General features: G+C 48.4%; 1 protein-coding gene across 3 annotated transcripts in view; it reads left to right on the plus strand.

Moving 5' to 3' along the window:
- Positions 1–370: 370 nt before the first annotated feature.
- PLCB2 (phospholipase C beta 2) overlaps positions 371–22,064 on the plus strand; it is a 36,446-nt gene continuing 14,752 nt past the window's right edge. The window contains exons 1-14 of one of the 3 annotated variants that reach the window (XM_048307890.1): positions 371–828; positions 4,439–4,516; positions 6,031–6,099; positions 13,254–13,394; positions 14,068–14,147; positions 14,439–14,492; positions 16,522–16,597; positions 16,956–17,056; positions 17,367–17,533; positions 17,724–17,870; positions 18,039–18,196; positions 20,085–20,167; positions 20,538–20,622; positions 21,772–21,943. In XM_048307890.1, the coding sequence (XP_048163847.1) occupies positions 745–828; positions 4,439–4,516; positions 6,031–6,099; positions 13,254–13,394; positions 14,068–14,147; positions 14,439–14,492; positions 16,522–16,597; positions 16,956–17,056; positions 17,367–17,533; positions 17,724–17,870; positions 18,039–18,196; positions 20,085–20,167; positions 20,538–20,622; positions 21,772–21,943 (1,495 nt within the window). In that variant the 5' untranslated portion in view covers positions 371–744. The remainder of the gene's footprint in view (positions 829–4,438; positions 4,517–6,030; positions 6,100–13,253; positions 13,395–14,067; positions 14,148–14,438; positions 14,493–16,521; positions 16,598–16,955; positions 17,057–17,366; positions 17,534–17,723; positions 17,871–18,038; positions 18,197–20,084; positions 20,168–20,537; positions 20,623–21,771; positions 21,944–22,064) is intronic. The other 2 variants (XM_048307889.1, XM_048307888.1) reach the window with 2 other exon arrangements.

Here is a 22,064-nt window from a genome sequence, read left to right on the forward strand (position 1 = left end):
TGCCCCACATATCTGCTGCAGACCCAAGTGAATCCAGGGAATAGTGCAGTTCCTTGGGACTCTGGGAATGTTTTACTTCATCTGGGGAATTTCCAGCTGCTCTGCTGGTCTGTCTCACTTTGAGGTTGACACTCAGAAGAGCCCATAAGAGAAAGGAAAACTGTTTAAGACTGGACAGTGCAGTGAGTGGCCCCAGAAATGGAATCTGTCCAGAGCAAGGAATGAGTTTGTTTCCTGGGACGTCTGGCCTGTTGCATGAAGGGGGCAGTCTGCTTGTAGCTGGAGCTGAGCTGTTCCGTAACCACAGCTGCTGAAGCAGTTGGAGCGTTTCTGGCAATGCCTGTAGTTCGTCAAGAGAGCATTTAAGGAAGTTGAGTTGCGGAAGTTCACTGAGCCGGGTGCCTCACCAGCACAGCTCCAAGGAGTGGATCCCGCCCGAGGGACGGTGGGCGTGTGTGCCCACGAGCACCCCAGCCATCGCTAGCCTTCTTCTGGGTGACCTTGGGTGAGGCTCTGCTTGCCTGGAGAGCTGTTGATTTACAATGCAGATTCATTGCTCGTCGCCTGCCTGCCCCTCCTAAATTGGGCTGGGATATAAGAGGCTGTTTGCTCTCCGATGCCAACAGTGGCCATGGCAGAACGCCCTACCACGTGAGAGACAGAGATAGAGGAGAGGGGGCTAAGGAGGAGTGAACTGTGCAGCTGCTCTTGCTTCTGGTAGCTGAGGAGCACATCTGCAGGACCATGTCCGTGCTGAACCCTGTTCTGCAGCCCACGGAGGTGAAGGAGTACCTGTGCAAGGGTGACCGCTTCATCAAATGGGATGATGTGAGTACTGGGGTGTTCCTTCCCTAGGCTGTGTCTGTGGTGGCAGGGAGACACTGGTTGGGTCACGGTTTGTGGGGAGGCTGGGAGCCTGTGTTCCATGTGGTATCCCACTTGACAGCAGAGGTCTCTGGACAGGGAGAGGGAACTGGGAAGAACAGGAAAGCTGAGGACTGAAATCAAGGATGTGTGTGTAAGGGGTTGGGGATGTGATTTCTGCACCTCTTGTTGAGGAGGATGGAAACAAATGGAGTGAGTGTGCACTGGGTCTGTGTGCAGCCCCTGGTGTAGGACACAAGGTCCAGCCCTCAGGAAGGTGGTTGCTGCTGAGAGTCTCTGTGGGTGTGATGCATATGCCACATTTGGACTTTCTGGAGGAGCGTGAGGGCTAGGATCCACTCCAGAGCAAAGAGTGCTCACTTTGCAGACATAGATGAAATCAGGCTCCAAGTTGCTTCCTCTTATGGCCCTGTTGCCTGAGTGGATCGGGGGTGAGCCATGGCCTCCCACGCCTGCCCGGCCCCTGGGTCTGGGAATGACCGAGCAGCAAAGGGCCTGTGCTTTAACAGGGCTGGAGCCTCAGGGTGCTGCAGCAAGCTGCTGCTCACTCCAGCTCACTGTCCTCTGTACCTTCAAAACAGCTGCTTTGCAGCCACTGCCTTTCTGTGTGAGGGGAAGAAAGTGTAGAGCAGCAGCAGTTCGTTGGAATGTAAGGGTTCCCCTCCTCACTTTCTATGGGGGCAAAGGAGTGTTTACCCTAGCATCCACATACCCAAGCAGGAGGAGAGCGGCTGCCCATCCATGCTGTCTGGAGATGGATTGTCTGCTGTTGAGCGTGAATGTTGATAAAAGCAGGGGGAGCCCAGGTTGTGGTTATTCAGAGGGATCTGGGGAGATTGTTCATGTGGTGTTGCAAATGAGATGATCAGAAGGAGCCTGCAGCAGCAGTGAAGAAGGGATTAGCACTTTTGTGGGTGTGAAGCTGGAGTACAGTGTTAAAGTCCCAAAGGAGTGTGTGGGGGAGCGGATCATCTGTGTGCAACATCAGCAGGCTGGTCCAGAGGCACTGAGAAATGAGAGCAGTGTACTGTGCAGCCGGCAGAAAGGATGGATGTGAGGAATATGTCTTGGAATATGGCTGCCAGTTGCTCCATTAGAGGTACATAAACAGGAGGATGACACCAGGGTACAGTGAAAAGCGCAGCCTTCCTCTTTCCTGTAAGCCCACTGCCTGCAATGTGCACTCGGGGCTTCTTAGAATTTGAACAGGGATCTGCTTTCTCAGAATAACAGTAACAAAACTTGTCTAAAATTGCTGATGACTTTGTGCTCAGTCCTTGGGGACCACTCTCCCAAAAACTGGAAGCTGTTAAGTACTTCACTGGGTATTCCTGGGATAAGTTCCCTTGAAACCCAAGGGGAGTCAAGTCAGGCTTCCAAGACCCACCAAGTGTTTATTTGCTGCTGTTGCTGTTGATTAGTGAGCTCAATTCCTGTCTGGATCTTTCCCTAAGGTTTATATATTTGTAAACATTTCTAAAAGGTTGCCTCAGCTAAGTAGTTTATAGGCTTGGTCTCCACCAATAAAGAAAGGCTTCTCCATGAGTGGGCTGTTCTGGTCACATTGCTCTATCACACTGGGCTTTCCCAATCCATGGGTTAGAACAGGCTGCAGAGGATGATTATGAGAACTCCAGACTGCAGGATTGCTGTGCTTTAGAATTCATGACTGTTATATTTTTATATCCCTTTCAATTGACCTGACTGTGCTGTTGGTAACAGTTTTGAACTCCTTCCACTGTAAGTGAGGCAAAGGAGTTAAGGAAGATCAGATTGGCCTCTTACATCACGGTTCAGCTTGGGACTGAACTAGGGCCTTCCAGCAAAAAAAGCAAACCCACGCTTTTTCTACAGAGCCCTCGCCTTGTCCAGCTTTGGTAAGGCACTGTTTAGAGGAGAGAGCAATGGATCCCTGACAGGCAGGACTGTTCTCACCTGTCCCACAGCGTTAGGTACCTCGGGGTAAGGAGCAGCTCTGCACAGGTTAGGTGAGACTCAGGCTTCAGCTTCCAGAGCCTCACAGTGTCACTCTGGAGATGTCCTAAAATCCTTGGGTTCATTCCTATAAATCCCAGAGGGTGTTCACCTGCCTAGGTCTGTATTTATTCAGCATCCAGCAAGCTGGGGCTCCTAAGCATACTGAAGAGGTGACGTCTTACTATATGGGTGGTAGCTGAGTTAAAGAGCCATCTGGAAACCCTATCAGAACCCCAGGTAGGGCACAGGGTAGTAGCTGACCTCTTAAGAGGTGCAGATGGGTGTGGGTTTGGCTCTGTGCTGCCTCTGAGTCCTCTTAGTAGAGTCAAAACTGTTCCTATCTCTGAAAGATTATGGATTACAGGATTTTAGCAGACAGTGTTTGCTTTCTGCCCCATAGAGTGAGAAGCAGCCAGTCTGGCTGCCAGACTGTGTTCTGTAGGATTGCCCATTTCCCTTGCTGCCAGGAGCCACTGCATTGGAGAGGCTGCCTGCATCCCCAGGCAGGCCTGGCCCTGCCCAGGAGCCCGGCTGGCAGCAGCTGCCTTGCACCCTCAGCTTGCCCTCCAGAAAGCTGCTTTGTGGGAGATAAGGGTAATCTAGAACATGGCACAATACTCTGTGGTGGTACCGTGGGGCCTGTTCTGCTCTCCATGGCCACGTGTTCAGGGAGACAGCCAGGAGCTCTGGGGATACGGACATGGTGCTGGGCAGGCTGGCGCTGGCCCTGGCACAGTGGGAGGAAGACAGGAGGGAGTAAAAGGACCACATATGATGTGCTGTGCAATGAGCAGTTTACTGTAAATATTGAGCATGGAAATGGAGGTCCCTGAAAATCCAGATACACTCTAGAGTGAAATATGAGTTGAGTAACAACCTGAAGAACCTGAGGCCAAGAGACAAGTACAACTTCCAGATTTCATTACTGGTTTCATCTTAGCAGCTTCCTGAATTGAAGCTGGAACCTTCCCAGAAATGGCTGTGTGGGGTTTAGGATCAGCCCCAAATAATTTCGTCTGATTTGCGTCTCTGGTGTGGGAGTCTGCATAGCTGCTTCTTTTGATAGTCTGTGTAGAGACGGTCTGTGGAGTTTCAGAATCCCCACCTAAAGCAGCATAATGAGGCTGCATTGATGCATCCCCTCCTTGAAGCCTTCCTGACTGGAGCCCAGGTAATCAGCATGAGCACCTGGATGGGAGATGCCATGGATGAATGCTTTCTCTCCTTGGCCTGGGCTACTCCTGAGCTTGTAGAATGAAGCAGGTCAAGGCAGACTTTTCAAATGAAACCATTAATTGAATGTCCAGATACTTTGTTCTCCCAGTTCTTTGTGTAGAAAGCTCCAAGAGAGCTGTTCTTGTTAAATGCACGGGTTAGGTGAGACTCAGGCTTCAGCTTCCAGAGCCTCACAGTGTCACTCTGGAGATGTCCTAAAATCCTTGGGTTCATTCCTATAAATCCCAGAGGGTGTTCACCTGCCTAGGTCTGTATTTGAAGTGGGAACCTCGTGTCCCAGGATGTTTTCTCCAAGTCACCCAAGGTGCCAGCATTCTTTCTTTTGTTGTTTTTTTGTCAGGAAACATCGAGTGCTTCTCCTGTGATTCTCCGAGTGGATCCCAAGGGCTTTTATGTGTACTGGACCTATCAGAGCACGGTAAGTGCTGAGACTGCACAGCTCGGGCTCCAACCAGCCAGGTCAGGTTTGTGTGAGATGACAACACTGCAAGTTGGGAGCAAACTGCCACGCTCATTCCTCTTAGCAGGGACACCTCACCAAGGAGTGGGAGCTGATCAGTGGCAGGTTGGTCTTCACAGCACCAGGAAAGAGCAAGAACTGAAGGTGTGAGTGTGGCTTTTCTGTGCCCGTCATGCTGGCATTTTGACTCCTGCAGAGCTCATTACATGTCCTTCAAAGGACATATAATTGAGAACAGTTGTGCTGATATCCCTGTCACCCAGCAAGAGACAGGATTCTCCTAACCTGTACAGTGGGGCCATTAACTGGCTCATTGGGGTTTTAGACTTTTTAATTAAAAAGTAGTGACCATAGTGATGTAGGGCTTATGTGGAGTCTGGAGAGTGAGTTGTATTCAGGATGATGTGTGCAGGCTGCCGGAGCAAAGCACAGGATGCCAGCTGCTGGAGGAGAGGGAAAGGCAACACATGCAGGAAAGAGAATTCAGTTCCTCCCTGATGAGTAGCATCAAGTAATGGAGAAGGGAGGTGGAAGGCTGGGCTTCCGCTTTCCAGAGCAGGCTGTGCTTCAGCTCTACTTCCTCTGCCTGACCTACATGCCATGGCAGAGTCAGTCAGTCCTGCACGGGCCCTGGCCAAGGACCTGGTGCTTTGGGTGAACTCTGCCTTTCCAGAGATTGTGCCCAGTGCCAGCTGAGGCCGGGCACTGCTGCAGCCACATCCCCACGAGAACAGTGTCACAACGCTGGGGACGGTCACACCCTTCGATGTCTCTGTCACTCCTGTTCTGCTTTCAAAGTCCACTTGGGCAGTAGAATTTCTGCTCTAAGGGTTCCAGCAAGAAGAAATGAGGCAAGGGGAGCTGGTGTCACCATGGAAAGGGAGCTATTTCATTGGGATACCTGGGAAAGGGGTTGGGGGAAGGAAGCATAGCTGCCACAAGGAAACCCAGACTGGAAGGGGTCTCGCATTCCTGGAAAGTGCTGTTGATTAACAGCTGAAGTAAACAGAACTGTTTTTGCCCTAGGGCCTCAGAAAGGTGTGGGATTAGGAGTAAAATTACTCTCCTGCTTAACAATAAAATGGGGATACACCCAGAAGAAATGGCATCTACATTGTCCTGTATTGTGATCTTGGAAAATAATATTATCTGCTGCAACAAGTATAATTTGTTCTCCAGACCCATGGTGAGAAGAAAAATTAGTAACAGAGGAAGGAAATTCAGGTTGAATATTAAAAGAACAAGCAAGACAACAAGCCAGTAGTGAGGACATGGAGGGGCTGCCTGGGGAAGGCTGTGCAGTGTCCTCTGTGGGAATGGCTTCCCTCTCTGCCTTGTTCCTGCTGGGAGAGCTCTTCCACGGGGAAGGACACTGAGCCAAACCTGCTTTACAGCTTCTGGGGGCTCTGTCATGGAGTGCTTTCCTTCCTCCTTTATCTTTCCTCATTTTCCTTGTCCTTATTCTGTTGTAGGAAAGGGAAATTCTGGATATCACCAGCATCCGAGACACCCGAGCAGGGCGATTTGCCAAAATGCCCAAGGTGAGTCCATAGCTTCTTTCTATCTGGTGTTTCAGTGGAAAGGCAGGGCTGCCTGTGGTTTTGGCAGGAGCTCAGGCAGTTTGTCCTGGATTTCTGTAGGAAGAAGGTAGAGAGGATTTCATCTCCTTACATCACAGCTATGTAAATACAGAAAAGCCATCTTGACTCTGGTCCCTGACCTCCCAGGGGCCCTCTGTGCACCCAAAAGCGGCACTTCCAGACTATAGTAGATGGGCTCATTGGAAGGAATATATCAGAAAGCCAGGAAAACCAATTCCCCTTCCAAGTGTGCTGCTGCACTGGTAAGTCTTGCTGGAGACTCTGATGCTCCTCCACTGAGTCACCGGAGCTGCTTTTGTGTAAGGATGCATAGGGTGCCCACAGACCCGGAGTTACAATGCCATTCCAACAGTGTGTGATGGGTTTTTTCCCTTTAAAGGGAAGAAAATGCATATTCAGAAAAATTTGTTTGTTCCCCTCCCCCCAATATTCTTACATTTGCACATGATCAGGGCTTTGTTCTTGATTTCAGTTATAATTGAAGCTTCTTGCAGCCCTTGTTAGGATTTTGTTTCTGTGACTTTTTTTTGTTTGTTTTTAACTTTTCCGTGTATGGAAAAGGCAAGCAGAAAACTGCAGTAAAGCTCAAAGGTGGAAAGGGACCAAAGGAGTAAAGCTGATGGCGGGTGACACAGGTGCCTCTCTAAGGCAAAAGGGAAAGGTTTTGCAATATCTACTGAGCCTCAAGCAGCTTTTTGCATAAGTTGTGTGTCTGTTTTCTCAATCTGCTCTGAAAATGTCTGTTCAGAGCTCCCCAAGACCAGTATTTCTCAAAACACCATAATAAAGTGGGTACTAAAGGCATAGCAGAGCTCAAGAACAGTACCCATCTTCTTAAAAATCATATTTCTTTCAGAGAAACTGCCTTTCACCTTAGAAATTCACTAGAATGGAACATACTTGAGTTTTCAATGAGCCTAAAATTTTGTCTCCCACTTGTTTTGTGAGAACTGTGCTTAAAAATACTGTCAGGAGGTTGGATTTTCATTTGAGAGAATAAAATATTTGGGGCTGTTAGAGTTGGTGCTGCCTTCCAGATGGCACACACTAAGGAAGAGGCTGACTTAAAGGAGAGGTATGAGATACTCTTTTCTAGGGTGTTAAACTTCGAGGAGTAACCTGTTGGCAAAATGAATTGGTCTTTGATATAGATGATAAATTGCTGGTGGAGATACTGAGGCCATGAGGTGGCTGGAGAAACATGTCCTAGATTTTAGGAATTAGTTAAGGAAGGGTAATTGGAGAGTACCAGGAGAAGATGGTTTGCCAATGGTACAGAGTTATTTGGGGTAAAAAAATCTGGTTTGTAGGAAGACCTTGAATTGCTGATTGACTGCATGATCTAATGGGAGATACATTTTATACAGATAAAAATCAGGCAATGCACGCAGAAAAAATCCCTCATCCTTCAGTAATAACAGGCCCTGAGTTGACTGTTGATATCAGAAAACTTTGTGGGTGTATGGTAAAATATCAATGTAGTGTTCAGCAGTATTTGCCCCCTAAAAGTAAATTGCATGTTAGGAATTATAAGGAAGTAATTAGGAAGTCATGCTGTTGTGTACACCCCAGATGGACTCATATTTATCTGCAGTTCTAGTGCACTCTCAAATTAGGCGAGAACTGGAAAAGGTATGGAAGAGCAGCAGGATTAACAAAGGAATGAAGTGGCTGCTGGGGGCAGAGCACCTGAGCAGAAGGGACTGTATTCTGGCAGAAGGAGTAAGGTGAATGGGATGTGGAGTGCTGTAAAATCAGGAGTTGAATGGAGAAGGGGAGCACGAAGCAGTTACTCAGGGTTTGAAGCAGTTACTCAGGGTTTCTTCCAGTGCAGGAGTTCCATATCAGGTGGAATTTTCCAGAGGTAGGAGTGGCACAAGCAGGCGGTGCTGCTGCTGTCCCACCTCATGTCACCATGCCATGGGTGATGCTTCTGGCACAGTCATGGAAAAGTGAGTGTAAAATGTCAGTACAAGAAGGAAATGCCCTTGGAGGGTATTAAATGTGAGATAATGCCTCTGGGTTAGGAAGCTGCTGAATCCTAGATTGCTGGGAGCTGCAGGAATGTGTCAGGGAAGTGCCAGTGCGTTTGCCCTGTTTCAGAGTTTTCCCCTAGGCACCTGGATGGAGCTGCTCTGTTCTAGCTGTTGTAATATGTCAGGGATGGGATTTCAGAGTCCTAGGAATTGGCTGCAGCTCATTTTTGAAGAACAACAAAGCAAAGGTCAAGCACTGACTGATTTATTAAGTATTCTCAGTGGGCAGAAGTGATGCACTTGATGACAACCTTTGCTGTGAAAATCCCAAGTGCTTTTTGAATTCTGCATTTTACAGAAACTCATTTCAAATAACTCCCCTTTTTATTTCAGGGAGTTTTCTGGAATTCTGTGATAACATGTAGTAAAATGCACTAGTCTGGCTCCTTATCCACCTTTTCTTTGTGGATCCTGGGTGGTCTTGTGTGGGCACTGAAAGGGGTGTTGAACCAAAGATGTGCTATCTGGGTCTGGAAAACTCTTACTTACACGTAGCTCTGCTATCCATGATGCCTCTGGCTGAAAGCCCTCAGGGTCATGTTCATTTGGCTCTCCTGAGAACAGAATTTCACAAAGGAATGCAGAAAGCAGGGAAAATTTCTTCACATAAACCACCACACCCTCCACGTGGGGCAGCTGTCTGGGGCGTTGTTACAAAAGGTATTAATATAAAAAACTAGTGTGGTGAAGCAAAGAAAGATCTGTTTTGAGGTGGAAGAATGAACATGGGTGCTGTCTGCCCTGTTACAAAATAGTGGCTTGGAATGGTTGTGGAATAGAACTGTTGGAATTAATACAAAGAGTTATTTCACTGCCTGAAGGTGGAGAAGAAATGAGCCATCGGCCTTATTTAGGAGGAAGATTAGGACAAGCAGAACAGGATCACAGCTGTAGGAAGAGCTGTGGATGGCACCATCAACAAAAGGAGCATCCTTTCCCCTTCCCTGCAAGTGATGCCCCAGTGAAGCCGCAGCTGCTCTGAGGCAAAGCATGTGGCCTGGTTTTCCTACTGGATTGTGACTGAAGGAATTCCAGAGGAAGGGGATTGTGCTGTATGGAGAGCATCTGTGCCACTGCTTTCCACAGCAAGGGGCTGTGCAGGCTTGGGCTCTGTCTCAAGGGTGTAACATGCCCTGAGTTTTCCAGTCCCATGGCACTGGAGTCTCCCTGGGAGGGGGTGGGTCACTCTGGATGTTGGGAGGTCCCTCCTTTCAGTAGCACTTTCCCACCACCGAGCAGGAGGTTTGGGGTTTTTCTTTGTAACCTCTACACACAGCAAGAAGAATAACACCAAAGCACCCATGCGGAAAACCACTTGAGAAGGGACCTGCTGTTGTGTGCACTGCCAGCACAGGTCACAGCTGGGATCCCATCCGTGGTTAGGGATGGTTAGGGAGCAGGTAGTGCCCAGCACAGCCTGAAAAGGGACTCACTAAGAGCTGGCAGCCATAGGAGCCACCTCCAAATGGGAATGGCCCTAGCCTGCCCTCCCCAGCCCTCGTCTCACCAGAGAGCAGAATCCTCCCTGGCCCCTCCTCCGCCTGTGCAGGGCTCCCCTGCTCACCCGCCCGTGCGAGGTTCTTTGAGAGCGGATTCGCGTTTCTGCCGTGACTTTTCTTCACGGAATTTTTTTTTTTTTTTAGATGGGGCAGAACGAACTTTGGCTCGTGTTCAAGAGTAATAAAGATAAGAATGAGCAGGGCCTCTGAACAGCAAGGAGACAAGATTAAAAATTGAGTGTAGTTCAGCAGTGTGCTGATACAGATCAGGCTGTTATTTACACTCAGGTCTGTGTTTTCATTTCGGTGATGAGGAACAGTAAGGGCTGCTCCATTTGTGGGGCTTTTTGTGGTTTCTTTTTTTGAGGCACCAAGACCCCGGAATGCTGACAGAGAATGTAATAATAATTAAGGCCAAAATACACAATGTTTTAGGCCAGACTTTTGGGCTGTTGGACGTGTCTTGGGGTTTGTTTAGATGTTTCAGGAGGCATTGGCTTTGAGACAGGCGCACTTTTTAATAAAAACAAAATTTGTGCTTTCTGGTTGTCATGACTGTAAGCCAGCTTCATCCTCTGTCCACATTCTGTTGGTGTCGAACCTAGAGATGCAGCCTGGACTGCACATGTACAGGGAGAAAATGATACCGAGGTATTTCACTCATCATGTTTTGAGACAATAAAGTTGGAGCCAGTGGGAATGTTCAGGAACCATGCAGGACAATCAAGTGCCCTCGGAGCCATGGGCTGTGAGCCGTGGGCTGTTAACACTGCGGGTGGTCAGTGGTTCTGCTGCAGCACAGGGGATGAACAGCTCTGGCATTGGGATTCAGCAACTTGTGAGCCCAGGATGGAGTTGAACTAAGTCTAATTCCAGCCCTCCAGCTGGAGAGCGATCATATGGAGCCACTGATCTGTGAGTGTGCAAGAGAGAGGCAGGTACAAGCCTGTGGCTGGCAAAGGATTTATAAATGATGGAGCAGGAGCTGAGCAAGGAAATGAGCACGTGAGTGATGGCCTTTGCTGTGCTGGGCCCTCCTGCCTCTGCCATCGTTGGGCAGTGAGCTCTGGGGCCACACAGTCTTCTCTGTCCCTGGCAGTGTGTCCCTGCTGAATTGCAGAACACCGTGGGTTATTCTGTGGCTGGGAATCTGAGCTGCTGCATTTTCCAGTTCCTTTAGATAAGACATTGAGAGCTGAGTGCTTCACTGTGGATTTTTGTCTGCCTGTGTCCCTGAGATGCTTGGCTCCCCATTCCACAGCCATCATCTCCAGCATGGAGCAGCAACGCTAACGGGGACAGGAGCGTTACCTTCAGAGTCAAAGGCATTGGAAATATCTTGGGGCTTCCTTTTTCCCTCCTAGCAACCAAACAAGACTTCTCCAAAAGAGAAGATTTGTTGTCCTAGTGCCACAAGATGTAGCTCTGTCAGGGCACAGTGACACAGCAGGTCCCACTGTCAGTTGGCTCTGCCCCCTTTCAAGCAGAGAAAGGACCATCCCTCTCTGTCCTGCATCTGTCTCTATTTGTTTATATTTGCATGAGAATTTGCTTCTCTCTGGACTAGGGATCTCTGTACAGCTGAGGATTTTAGGGAAATCAGGAGGGTGGGATGTGAAATGCCAGCTGACTCCATATTTCAGCCACTCTGCCAGGAGGTTGTTTTCTGCTTGGTTTTTTTTAAGGGGATTTGCTAAACGTTTCCCTTCTGATTTGCATGGCGTGCCCGGCTTTTTGTGCAGCAATTCCTATTTTTCCTTTATGGCTACCTGCAAGGTGACAGTAAGTAATCCCAGAGTGAAGCTGTGGCACAAGGTGCTAAAGGAGTGCAGGTTGTGAGAGAGCCACAATGTGGCATCAGGTTCCGAGCTCCTGCACACCGTCTCTTGTCCTCTCTCCACATCTTCCTTGGGTGTTGGATGCATCATTGCCTGGATAAGGGCAAAAGTGCTCGGGTTGCTGGGGACGTGGCCTGAACAGAGAGGTCTGGAGAGAGCCAGGTGACGAATGTCTGCTAGAGAGCAGCATGCAGAGAAGGAAGGGCTGGGAGGAGCCCCGGATAACAAATACAGGAAATGAGCTCAGCACAACCACAAGTTCACCATTGTTTGGGCCTCTTCTTCTGTACAGCCCTGGAGCTGAACAAATGCTGGTGCATTTGCAAGATGAAGTTAAGTTTGGAGTTAAAATCCCAACACTTTACCGCTGGCACTGGAAAGCTGAGCTCCAACAAGGAGTTGCCACGAGATGTGGGTGTTTGGTGATGCTCAGTTCTGCGAAGGAAAATGGCTTACAAGGCAAGAAGGAGCCATTTTAGAAATTCCCTTGTAGAAAACAGGCAAATCATATTCCTTCCCTTCCCTCCCTCCAAATGCTCTGGGATTAAACAGGTTTCAGAGTTACACCCTTGGAGAGGTGCTTTTCCAAAATGAGAGACAGCAGTCAGATGACCCTGAGTTACAATCCAGCCCATCCTGTTTGTCTTAAAGATGCCTGTTTGCTACAGATGTGTCAAAATTGCACATGCTCCAGAAATTTGGAAAACTGCAGTGGAAGAAATTCTGCAGTTCCTTATAAAATGTGTATGCCACTGTGTGTGTGATACTGTGCAGACTGAAACCTGAAGGTGCAGTCACGTTCCAGCTCCAGTTTAACTTCCAAGTCTGACCTGCTCTAACAATCCCAGATTGTGGATTTTGCCCAGTTTCAAAGGAGCAGGTGCTCTGACAGGTCCTTGTTTGCTTGGACAGGGATTTGTCCTGCACTTCAGATAATGGATTGCTGTGCTTTAGTTTAGGAAAGGAAATTTTATCTTCCCATTATAAATAGCACCATCAGTAAAACTCTGGGATACCTTGGATACCTTGTCTTAGTGACACCACGCATAGGAATGCAGAAAGTGCTGAATAATTTAAAGAATTCTATAAATACTTTCATATGGTGCTGCAATCCAAGTACCACTAATCGGATGAGCCTTACAGTTAACAAAACAAGTCTCTGGTGAGCCATTGCTGTAGGGTACTGGAATTGCTATGGAAAAAACCACTACTAGCAACTGACAGCAGCAGGAAATGGGGTTTGGAGGGAAAATACCCAGCTTTGAGGTGACGGGGGGTCCCAAAAACCATCTTTCTCGTGGAGGGAGGTTACACATAATGGTGTCACAGTAATACACTTTTTTAGCGTGTGTATTTTGATAAAACCAACTGGTTACACACCTCTGGCACAAGCAGACCAAACCCTCCCCTGCTTGTCTGCAAGTCCAGTCTGAAGTTTCAGAAGAAATTTTTTTAAGAGCAGTCTCCAACTTTGACTTTTTCAGACTTGTACGGGGGTCTTAGTTATGATGGTTTGTCTCATGGAGGATCCACTAATGCAGACTCCAGAATAAAGATAAAAAATAAGGAAAGCCAAGGAAAGGAGGATTGCACTAAGCAGTTTTGCAACCCTTGAGATTCTTGCTGTGAATTTGGGCCAATGCATATATTGGGGTCTGGTTTTTTTTGGGTACTTTTCCCTCGTTCTCCAGTCACCCCCTTCTGTTCTGTTTCTTTTGCAGTCCCTGAAGCTCCGAGAGGTTTTTAACTTGGATTACCCTTACAGCACCTTCCTGCTGAAGACCCTGACGATTGTATCTGGCCCTGACATGGTTGACCTCACTTTCCATAACTTTGTGTCCTACAAGGAGAATATTTGCAAGGTATTGGGGCCTGAGATCATGGAAGCACTGGGAACCACTAAGGATTGGAGCATTCAGTGGGGAGTAGGAAAGGAGAGGGGGGAGACAGGACCCTGAGCTCTGTCAGCATTGCTGACAAGGTTATAAGCAGGCTTATGTTCCAGTCAGGTGTGGTATCTCTGTAGTTCTAGAAGCTTCTGCCCTGCATGGAGAAGGACCAGTAGAACACTGGCCATTGTTGTCCTTCATGTGTTTTGTATGGATGAATAGGCAGCTGAGAAGTGGAAAAATTTCAGCTCCTGGTGTTTATAGGCAGGAGGAAGGTGAGAGAGTCAAGCCCAGCAGTATCAGACAGGATAAGGGGTAACGGTTTTAAACTGGAAGAGGGTAGATTTTGAGTGGATGTGAGAAGAATTTCTTCCCTGTGAGGATGGGCAGGTCCTGGCACAGGTTGCCCAGAGAAGCTGTGGCTGCCCCTGGATCCCTGGAGGTGTCCAAGGTCAGGTTGAACGGGGCTTGGAGCAACCTGGGATAGCGGAAGCTGTCCTTGCCCATGGCAGGGGGTGGGACTGGATGAGCTTTAAGGTCCCTTCCAACCCAAACCATTCCAGGATTCTGTGCCCTTTCTGTGTTTGCTGTAGACTACTTGGAGCAGTTCCATAGTGCCCAACTGTCTCTGCCCTGTTTGTTCCAGGACTGGGCTGAGGATATTATGGCCATTGCCCGGAATCCCCTCACGTACAATGCTCCCCGTTACACCTTCCTAGAGAAAATGTAAGTCCTTTCTGAGAAACGTTGTTCTCTGAAACATCTGTGTCCTGCCCTGTCTGTCAGTACTGGGAAAAAAAACCCAACAAACTTCTAGGCATCCAGGTCCCTTGGAAGCCTCCAGACCGAGGCCTGGGTCATGCCAAGGTTAAGCTGATTGTCTGTAGAACCCTGATTTTCAGCTCGCTGTTAGATTGTTTTCCCAATTGTATGGTTTTCCTTTCTTCTTACTTAGTAGGATCTCTTACGGTTGTACAAGTACATTTTTGTAATCTTGTTTGGGGTTTTTTTTCACAGTCTGGTGAAGCTGAAGTTGCAACTGAATGAAGAGGGAAAGATTCCTGTCCGGAAGTGAGTGTGGACATTTGTTTTATTGTGTGTTCAGTCAGACTACAGGCGCAGAGCAAGTGGTGAGAGGATGGTTGCTCAGCGGCTTCAGCTGTCTGCTCTTCCTGCACCTAGGAGTCAGAGAACTTTCCCTCTGTGTCCAGGCCATGGAAGGGCTCCTGCTGCACCTAGGTGACACATAATTTGAGTCTGGAAAGGAGACTTTGTGGCCTTCATCTACAGCAAGAAATGGCTTAAATAGCCACAGATATCTCTTCCTGGCTGTTGCCAAGAAAAAATCAACAAAATGAAGTAACTTTGGTAAAATTCTGATCACAGATTGTTTTGCAAACCTGAGCTGAAAGGTGGATGAGGTGTAGGATTGTTTTCCTTTCCTGTAAGGAGTTCTGTATTTGGAGAGCTCTTTGCTGGACACTGCACCTCACCTGCAGCAGGGCTCCCTTGCTTTTTTTGTCTGCTTTCTCCCTGTGTGGCCACTCCAGTCCTTCCCCATTTCCTCTGTTCCTCAGCCTTCACTCTGGATGTGCATGAGAGTGAAGCAGCCTCTGGGCCAGTGTTAGTGCTGGTTTAGGAGCAGAACAGAAGGAGATTTGTCCTTCCCTGTCCCCAGCTTGGCCTTGTGCATCAGGTAGGGCTTTCATTAGAATGGGAAGCAAAGCCCAGCCTGTAACTCTTCTCCCCTGCACTATGTGGCATGAATCTGGAATTGATTTTGTGCCATTCAGTGTCTTCCCAAGTAAAATTGCTCCAGGGCTGGTCCTTCAGTTCATCTGTGTTGATTTAGTTCATAGAATGACAAAAGGCAGCACTGCCATGTTGAATTCCTTTTTGGGTCCATAAATTACCTTTTGTTTTAAGAATAAGGAGCTGCAGACAGTGCATTTGGGAAGTTTTGAACCACTCTGCTCTAGGTCTGTGCTGTGTTACAGCATCACAAGAGGCGAGCACTAATCACCCCAAATAAACACAGGCCCCAGGGTGTGTTGTAAGGTAGAATTGTGCTGGATTAGGGCTGTGCTGACTAAATGGGCTCCTGGAGGGCTGAGCTTTATTCAACACTAAACATTTTTTGTTATTTGTTTTCTAAACCACCAACCAGCAGAATTTCATTGTCAGAAACCAGAGTATTCATCAAAGGGCTGTTAAAAATGTGTAGGTCTGTAATGAATAACACACTAGGGAAGAGTGCTTTGAATTCATCTTTAAAATGCAAGCAAGGTAGCATTGCTGCAGGGAGAAACCGGCTTATTCCTCTGAAACAAGCAAGAAAAAAAATCTGATACAGGATGTACCTCTCCTCAGTGCCCATTTCTTGCAGAATGGTAAAAATGCAGACCATAAAATAGTCCATATTAAGAACCAGGTTTATAAAAATACTCAGTATCTCCAGGTGCAGGTGAATGTAAGGCTTTCAAAACTCCTGAAAATTCTGAAAATTCCACGAGCATTTGCCTTTCCATTTAAATATGTAAATCCCTTTGGAATCACACCAAGGCTGCTGCAGTTTTGCCTTGCAAAGGGCAGGGTTTGCATGAGCTGCTGCAGTCCCCCCCAGCCACTCCCACCTGGCAGCACAGGGCACTCCTTGTTCCCCTGTTTGCTATGAGCACCTGTGATTCCAGGAGCTTAACAGAGCTGAGGCTGGATTTATCCATGGAGGAGACCATGGTGCTGTTGACAGGGATGTTCTGAGGGGAGGGAAAGTTCAGTTGTTGTTGCTTCTCCACAGTACCATGGGAAGCACCTCCAAGAGGGGTAGGAAAGGGTGGGAGAGGGATTTTGAGTGACAGGGCTCTAACAGAGTCCATAGCAGAAATACAGAACTTCTGCTTTAAATCGGCAGTCAAAAACTCCTGTGTAGGTTTATCAAACTCGGTCCCTCAGTTACTCCCCTGGAGAAACCCTGTCTGTCCTTGCTGGTTCATGCTTACAGTTGTCTTGCTGTGCATTTGGAGTGTCTTGCACTGCCCACAGCTCCAGCCCCCTGACCTCCTCCTGCTCCATGGTGATGTTTGTTTGCCTGTCTGGTCAGTATTTTTCAGATGTTCCCTGCAGACAAAAAGAGGGTGGAAGAAGCATTAAGTGCTTGTCATCTGCCAAATGGCAAGGTAAGGGTTTCTCTGGATATCCAGAAGTCTCATGAGCTTGAGAAGGATCATTTTCCCTGCCCTTACTGGGATGCCCTTGGCTGTGAAAAACCATCAGCTGAGATGCTCTCAGTTGCTTACCTTACTCTACCACTGCCAGGCCTTAACTTTGGCCTGCTGGCATCAGTTCTGACTGTCTTTCAGTAACACTTGTGACTCCAGCACTTGCCCTGTGTGGCACAAGGAGCAGCAACGCCTGGGCAGATGTTCCTGTCACTTGCTGGGGTTGTCACAGCCAAGTGCTGAGCTGTGGGTGTTCAGTGACAGGTAAGAGCTGTCACAGGTTTGTGGTCCTAACACGTCTTCATTGCGTTCTCAGAATGATGCTATCAACCCTGAGGACTTCCCAGAGCCTGTGTACAAGACGTTCCTCATGAATCTGTGTCCGCGGCCTGAGATTGATGAGATATTTACCTCACAGTAAGTTTCCCTCAAGCCACAGCCCAGAACTTGATCTCTTGTGGCAAAAGATAGACAGAAAGGAGGGCATTTAATGCCATGTGGTTTGTCTGGCCGTAAGCTTTAGAAGGGCAGGATGCCAGGTCACTTAATGCCTTTACTCACAGCCTGAATGGAAAGGATGAGGCCTCACTGTGCTACAGGACCCTGAAATACATGGGCCCAGAGGGAGGATCAGCCTGAGGAAGGATCAACATCTCCTATGTGAAAAGATTTCCTCAGTAATTGCCAGGCCTTACCTCTGCCCCCCCCCGTGATTCTCTCACTTCAGCCATCTAAAAGCAAAGCCCTACATGACCAAAGAGCACCTGGCAAAGTTCATCAACAAGAAGCAGCGTGACACTCGCCTCAATGACATCCTCTTCCCACCAGCCAAACCTGAGCAGGTGCAGAGCCTGATAGAGAAGTATGAGCCTAGCGGGTTTAACATCCAGAGAGGTGAGTCTTGTTCAGCCCAAAGCTCTTGCTGTAGGGGTGGGATGAAAGAGCAGATCATCTCATGCCTTCTGCCATCCTGCTTCCCAGGAGAGCAGTCAGCCTGGTTCCCGCAACTCCTTGCGTTGCACTTCCAAAGAGGCGCCAGAACTGTTCTATTTGGGGACCATTAACAGCTGTGTTTGCTGTGCAGGGCAGCTGTCTCCAGAGGGGATGGTCTGGTTCCTCTGTGGCCCCGAGAACAACCTGATAGTGCTGGACAAGCTGATGCTGTACCAAGACATGACCCAGCCCCTCTCGCACTACTACATCAATTCCTCACACAACACCTATCTGACAGGTACTGCTGGGATCGGGGAGAGCACAATCAGCTGGGCAGATGTGTGTGCCCTGCGGGTTTTGAGGGCTGTGCTGACTCTAAATGCTGTGTGACAGGAAGAAGTGTCACCCTGCAACTGAGCAGGAGCTGTCCCGTGTGAGTAGCTAATGCTGACCTTCTCTCCTGCAGCTGGGCAGTTTTCTGGGACATCCTCTCCCGAAATGTACCGCCAGACACTCCTGTCCGGCTGCCGCTGCGTGGAGCTGGACTGCTGGAAGGGCCGGCCCCCGGATGAGGAGCCCATCATCACCCACGGCTTCACCATGACAACTGAGATCCTCTTCAAGGTAGGGAAGAGCTTTCTCCATGGATGCTTTCCCCTGCCTGCTTTTAGACTGATTGCTGAGGGAGCCAGAGGGATGGGCTGAGGGCAAAGATGTTTGAAAGGAAAAGATTGATGGCGAGGTGATAAGTGAATGAATGTGTGGGTAGAAGGAAAAGCGAACAGATAAGCACTAGGTTGGAGTTTGTACATTTTTGGTATGGGAGGAATAGCAGAGAGGTTGATACCTGGATGAAGATGGATGAATGAATGAGGGAAATGTGGGAAGTCAGGCAGAAGCCACGGAGAGATGGCTGAGCAGAGGTGTCTGTGTACACATGGCTGTGTCACAGGATGGATGGACAGGATGTGGCATGAGGCTGATGGATTTATAGATAGAGGCACATCAGAGGAGCAAACAGGATGGGTTTTGGAAAACACACAGTTAAAATGAGTTTATCTTCTTGTCTGCAGCAGGTTTATATGGCTGACAGCCTCCAGTGGAGGCTTTTGGAAGAATAGGGTTCAATTCCTTCCTGATGACCTGAGTGTTGGAATGTGTTCTATGGAGCAGCTGGCTTCCCTGAGGATTCAGCTCCCAGGCTTTGGAAGCACAGCACAAAGCCAGGCAGTACAGGGCATTTATTCACAGCTTGCAGGTTACAAATAAAGGCATCACACTGACTTTTTTTCTGCACTCCTTTACAGCTGCTGCCAACAGGTAGAGGCTCTTTAGATTGTTTTTCCCAGCTCTGTATTTTTCTTCTGTATCTTCCCCCAGTTCCCACACTTCACTATTACTAAAATATTTAGGCGGGGGGTGGGGGGGGAGGAAGCAACCAACCAAACCAGTCCTTAATGTCAGAGGTATTGTCATCCTCAGACTCAGTAATTTCCAAAGCCTTGTGGTATCACTGCTGCTTTTTGCACAGCAGTTCACTGCAGATAGAACAGCAATAATGGCATTTGTAGCTGCTGTAATTGCAGAGTTCTGCTGAAACCTGGGACCAGTCCTCAAGGAAATTATAACCTGCTAACACAGCATGTGCTGGGTTTTGATTTTACATAACACATAGTCCTTCCTTCTACTGCAATTCCTGTGGCCTTTTAGTAGCATTGTCTGAGGCTTCTCCTCAGAGCCTTGAGGCTTCTGTGACAGACTCCCAGTGGTCCATAGAGGAGCAGCCACCCTCCTGCTGAGGTCATGGCTGATCCATGATTTGGGATGATCAGGGGACTGTAATTGCAAAGGAACAAATGGTACTTCTTTACCAATTAGCAGCACCAGAAGGGAAAATAGTGAAAAGTTTGTGGCAGTTTAACAGGGGCTTGGGGAAAATATTAATATTTTTTCTTACATCATTAATGCTGAGAAGGTTTCCATGGTATTTGCATTTGAAATGTCAGCACAGCTGGTGACTGAACACTCCATCTCTCTCTGCTGCCAGGCAAAAGGGCTTTATAAGCAGCAGAAAATGCTGCTTATAATGATAGAAAATTGGGCAGGTTCAGAGGTAAGTATGGATAGAGTTTGCAGTGGTTTAATCTGGTGCTGCACACACCTTTCTGTGCCAGTTCAAGGTGCTTCAGGCAGGGCTTTGTCCTTCTGGCCAGATGCTCTCACATGCAGTGATGTGTACACTGATCTATGCAGCAAGACCAAAAACTCGCCTACTTGTATCTTCAGCTTTGTGTTGTTGCAAGCTGTTGAGTTTAGCTCAGCATGGATCCCCTGGAGCTGGGAATCTGGGCAGGTGTGAAAAAGATGACACTTCTCACCTTCTTACTGGGAGAAGTTCAGTGACTTTGAAAGGAGCTCCTGAGAGACAATTTTGGAGTCTGTTCAGTGGGAGGTCAGCTGTGTGTCTGTTCTTGAGTGCTGAGCTTCTCTCTGACCATGGCCTCTCCTTCAGGATGCCATCGAGGCCATTGCAGAAAGTGCTTTTAAAACATCTCCGTACCCTGTGATCCTGTCCTTCGAGAACCACGTGGACTCGTGAGTATCTGGTGATTGGGAGAATTGCCTGCTGTGTCCAGAGCAGAAAATACACTGGCATGGGCTGTTGGGTTTTAGGCAAGTGCTGAGCTGAAGTGAAGCATTAATTGAGGTTTCTGAAGCAACTGGAGGTGGGTTAGAGCTGAAAGATGAGCCTTAACCTGCAGAGTGGAATGATCACAGTTGTGCAGGCTTTTACCTTGGAGTTGCAGAGTATGAGCATGGGAGTTGGCTTGGGAATGGGACCTCAACATCTGCATAGCTGAGATGGTTTTGTGGGTGGAGGACATGGATCTCGAGGTGGTTGTTCATGCCAAACTCTGGATTTGGGCATTTGCTTTCCTCTTCATTCCTGCCTAATCTCTCCTAGGCCCAAGCAGCAGGCAAAGATGGCCGAGTACTGCCGAACCATTTTTGGAGACATGCTGCTGACAGAGCCGCTGGAGAAGTACCCGGTACGAGGGAGCTGGGGCAGGAGGGCACTGGGGAGGCCTTTCTGGAAAACTTGGTCACTCCTGGTGTTGGGAGGTGCCACAAGAGCGCAATGCCATGGACATGGATCCTGGTTCATAGGGATGGGTGGAAGACTCTGTCACAGAGGTTTTCTGGTTTAACACTATCACCCCACAGGCTCTGGGCACTGAGCTCTGGCTGGCCAGGATGTACCAGTGGTTCCAGGTGTGTTCTGTACATGGCACTGGTCCAGCTCTGTCTGCCAGCACTTGGAAATGGGAGCAAGGGCCTAATCCTGCTTCTAGCCTGGAAATATTCCCTTCCAGGCATAGGTGGGCAGGTCAGTGCCACGTGCTTGAAATAACTGAGGAAATCTCCCCATCTGCTTGACCCCAGTCTTCATCTTACCTGTACAATAGGTATTTCTGTGGGACCAGTGACACCTTTGGTGCTCCCTGATCATGTTGGTGTCACAGCTGCCCTGCCAGGGGACATGGTTTTGAACATCTGAGCAGGGCCTGTGTTCTGCAGGGCATGAGGCAGGTCCTTGGGGTGTGTAGAGGAGGGGCAGCTGGCCCAAGCATCTGTTTGAAAGTACTGAGACCCAAAGAAGAGCTGGTAAGTAGCAGTGAGCCAGCAGCAGCTGCCCACTGTCCAGCCCCATGTCCAGGCAATAGGAACAGAGGGATGAGGCGGGGAACAGTTCAAGGGATCAGCTAAGCTATTAACAGGCCTTTGCTGTCTGTGCAGTCTGTCACATGTCCTTGTCTTGAGCCACCTCCTCTGGGATCTTTTTTTAAATCTTCTGCAGGCAGTGTTTAAATCTGGCCCAAGTGCTGATGAGGGACTGAGGATCTGGGATAATGAGAGAAGTAGGTGGAATGTGAAGCCAGAGGTATGCAGATGCCTTCAGGCCGTGTAGGTGTTTTTTTAGCAAGATGGGTGGCTAGGCAGCATGGCAGAGCCTGAGAGGTGCAAAATGCTGGTCTGAAACCACAGGTGAAATCTTAGGAAAAATCTGCATTAATCTAGTGGGATATGCTGGCAGATGGAGGAAATCAGGTGTACAGTGAGTAAGAAATGTGTCTCTGTGCTGGCACAGGAGAGGTGAGTGTTTGAATTCTCTCTGTGATGAAGTTTATCTGTTGCAGCTGAAGCCAGGAGTTCCTCTGCCAAGTCCTAAGGATCTCTTAAGGAAAATCTTGATTAAAAACAAAAAGAATCAATCTATGTCTGGGAAGAGGCAGACCTCTTTGAAGAAAGGGAGGAATGTGGAACCAGAAACCATTGAGCAGCCAACCTCTGTGGATGCTGAAGATACTGGTATGTTTGAAGGGAAGTGGGACTAATAAAACTGATGGGTAAAGCTTCCAAATCACCCAGTATGAGCTTGGGGTGAGACAGCACTAGTCATTAAATCAGTTATCCCAAGCAGCAGCATAAA

This window comes from Corvus hawaiiensis, chromosome 6 (assembly GCF_020740725.1).
Source record: "Corvus hawaiiensis isolate bCorHaw1 chromosome 6, bCorHaw1.pri.cur, whole genome shotgun sequence".
Taxonomy (NCBI): Eukaryota; Metazoa; Chordata; class Aves; order Passeriformes; family Corvidae; genus Corvus; species Corvus hawaiiensis.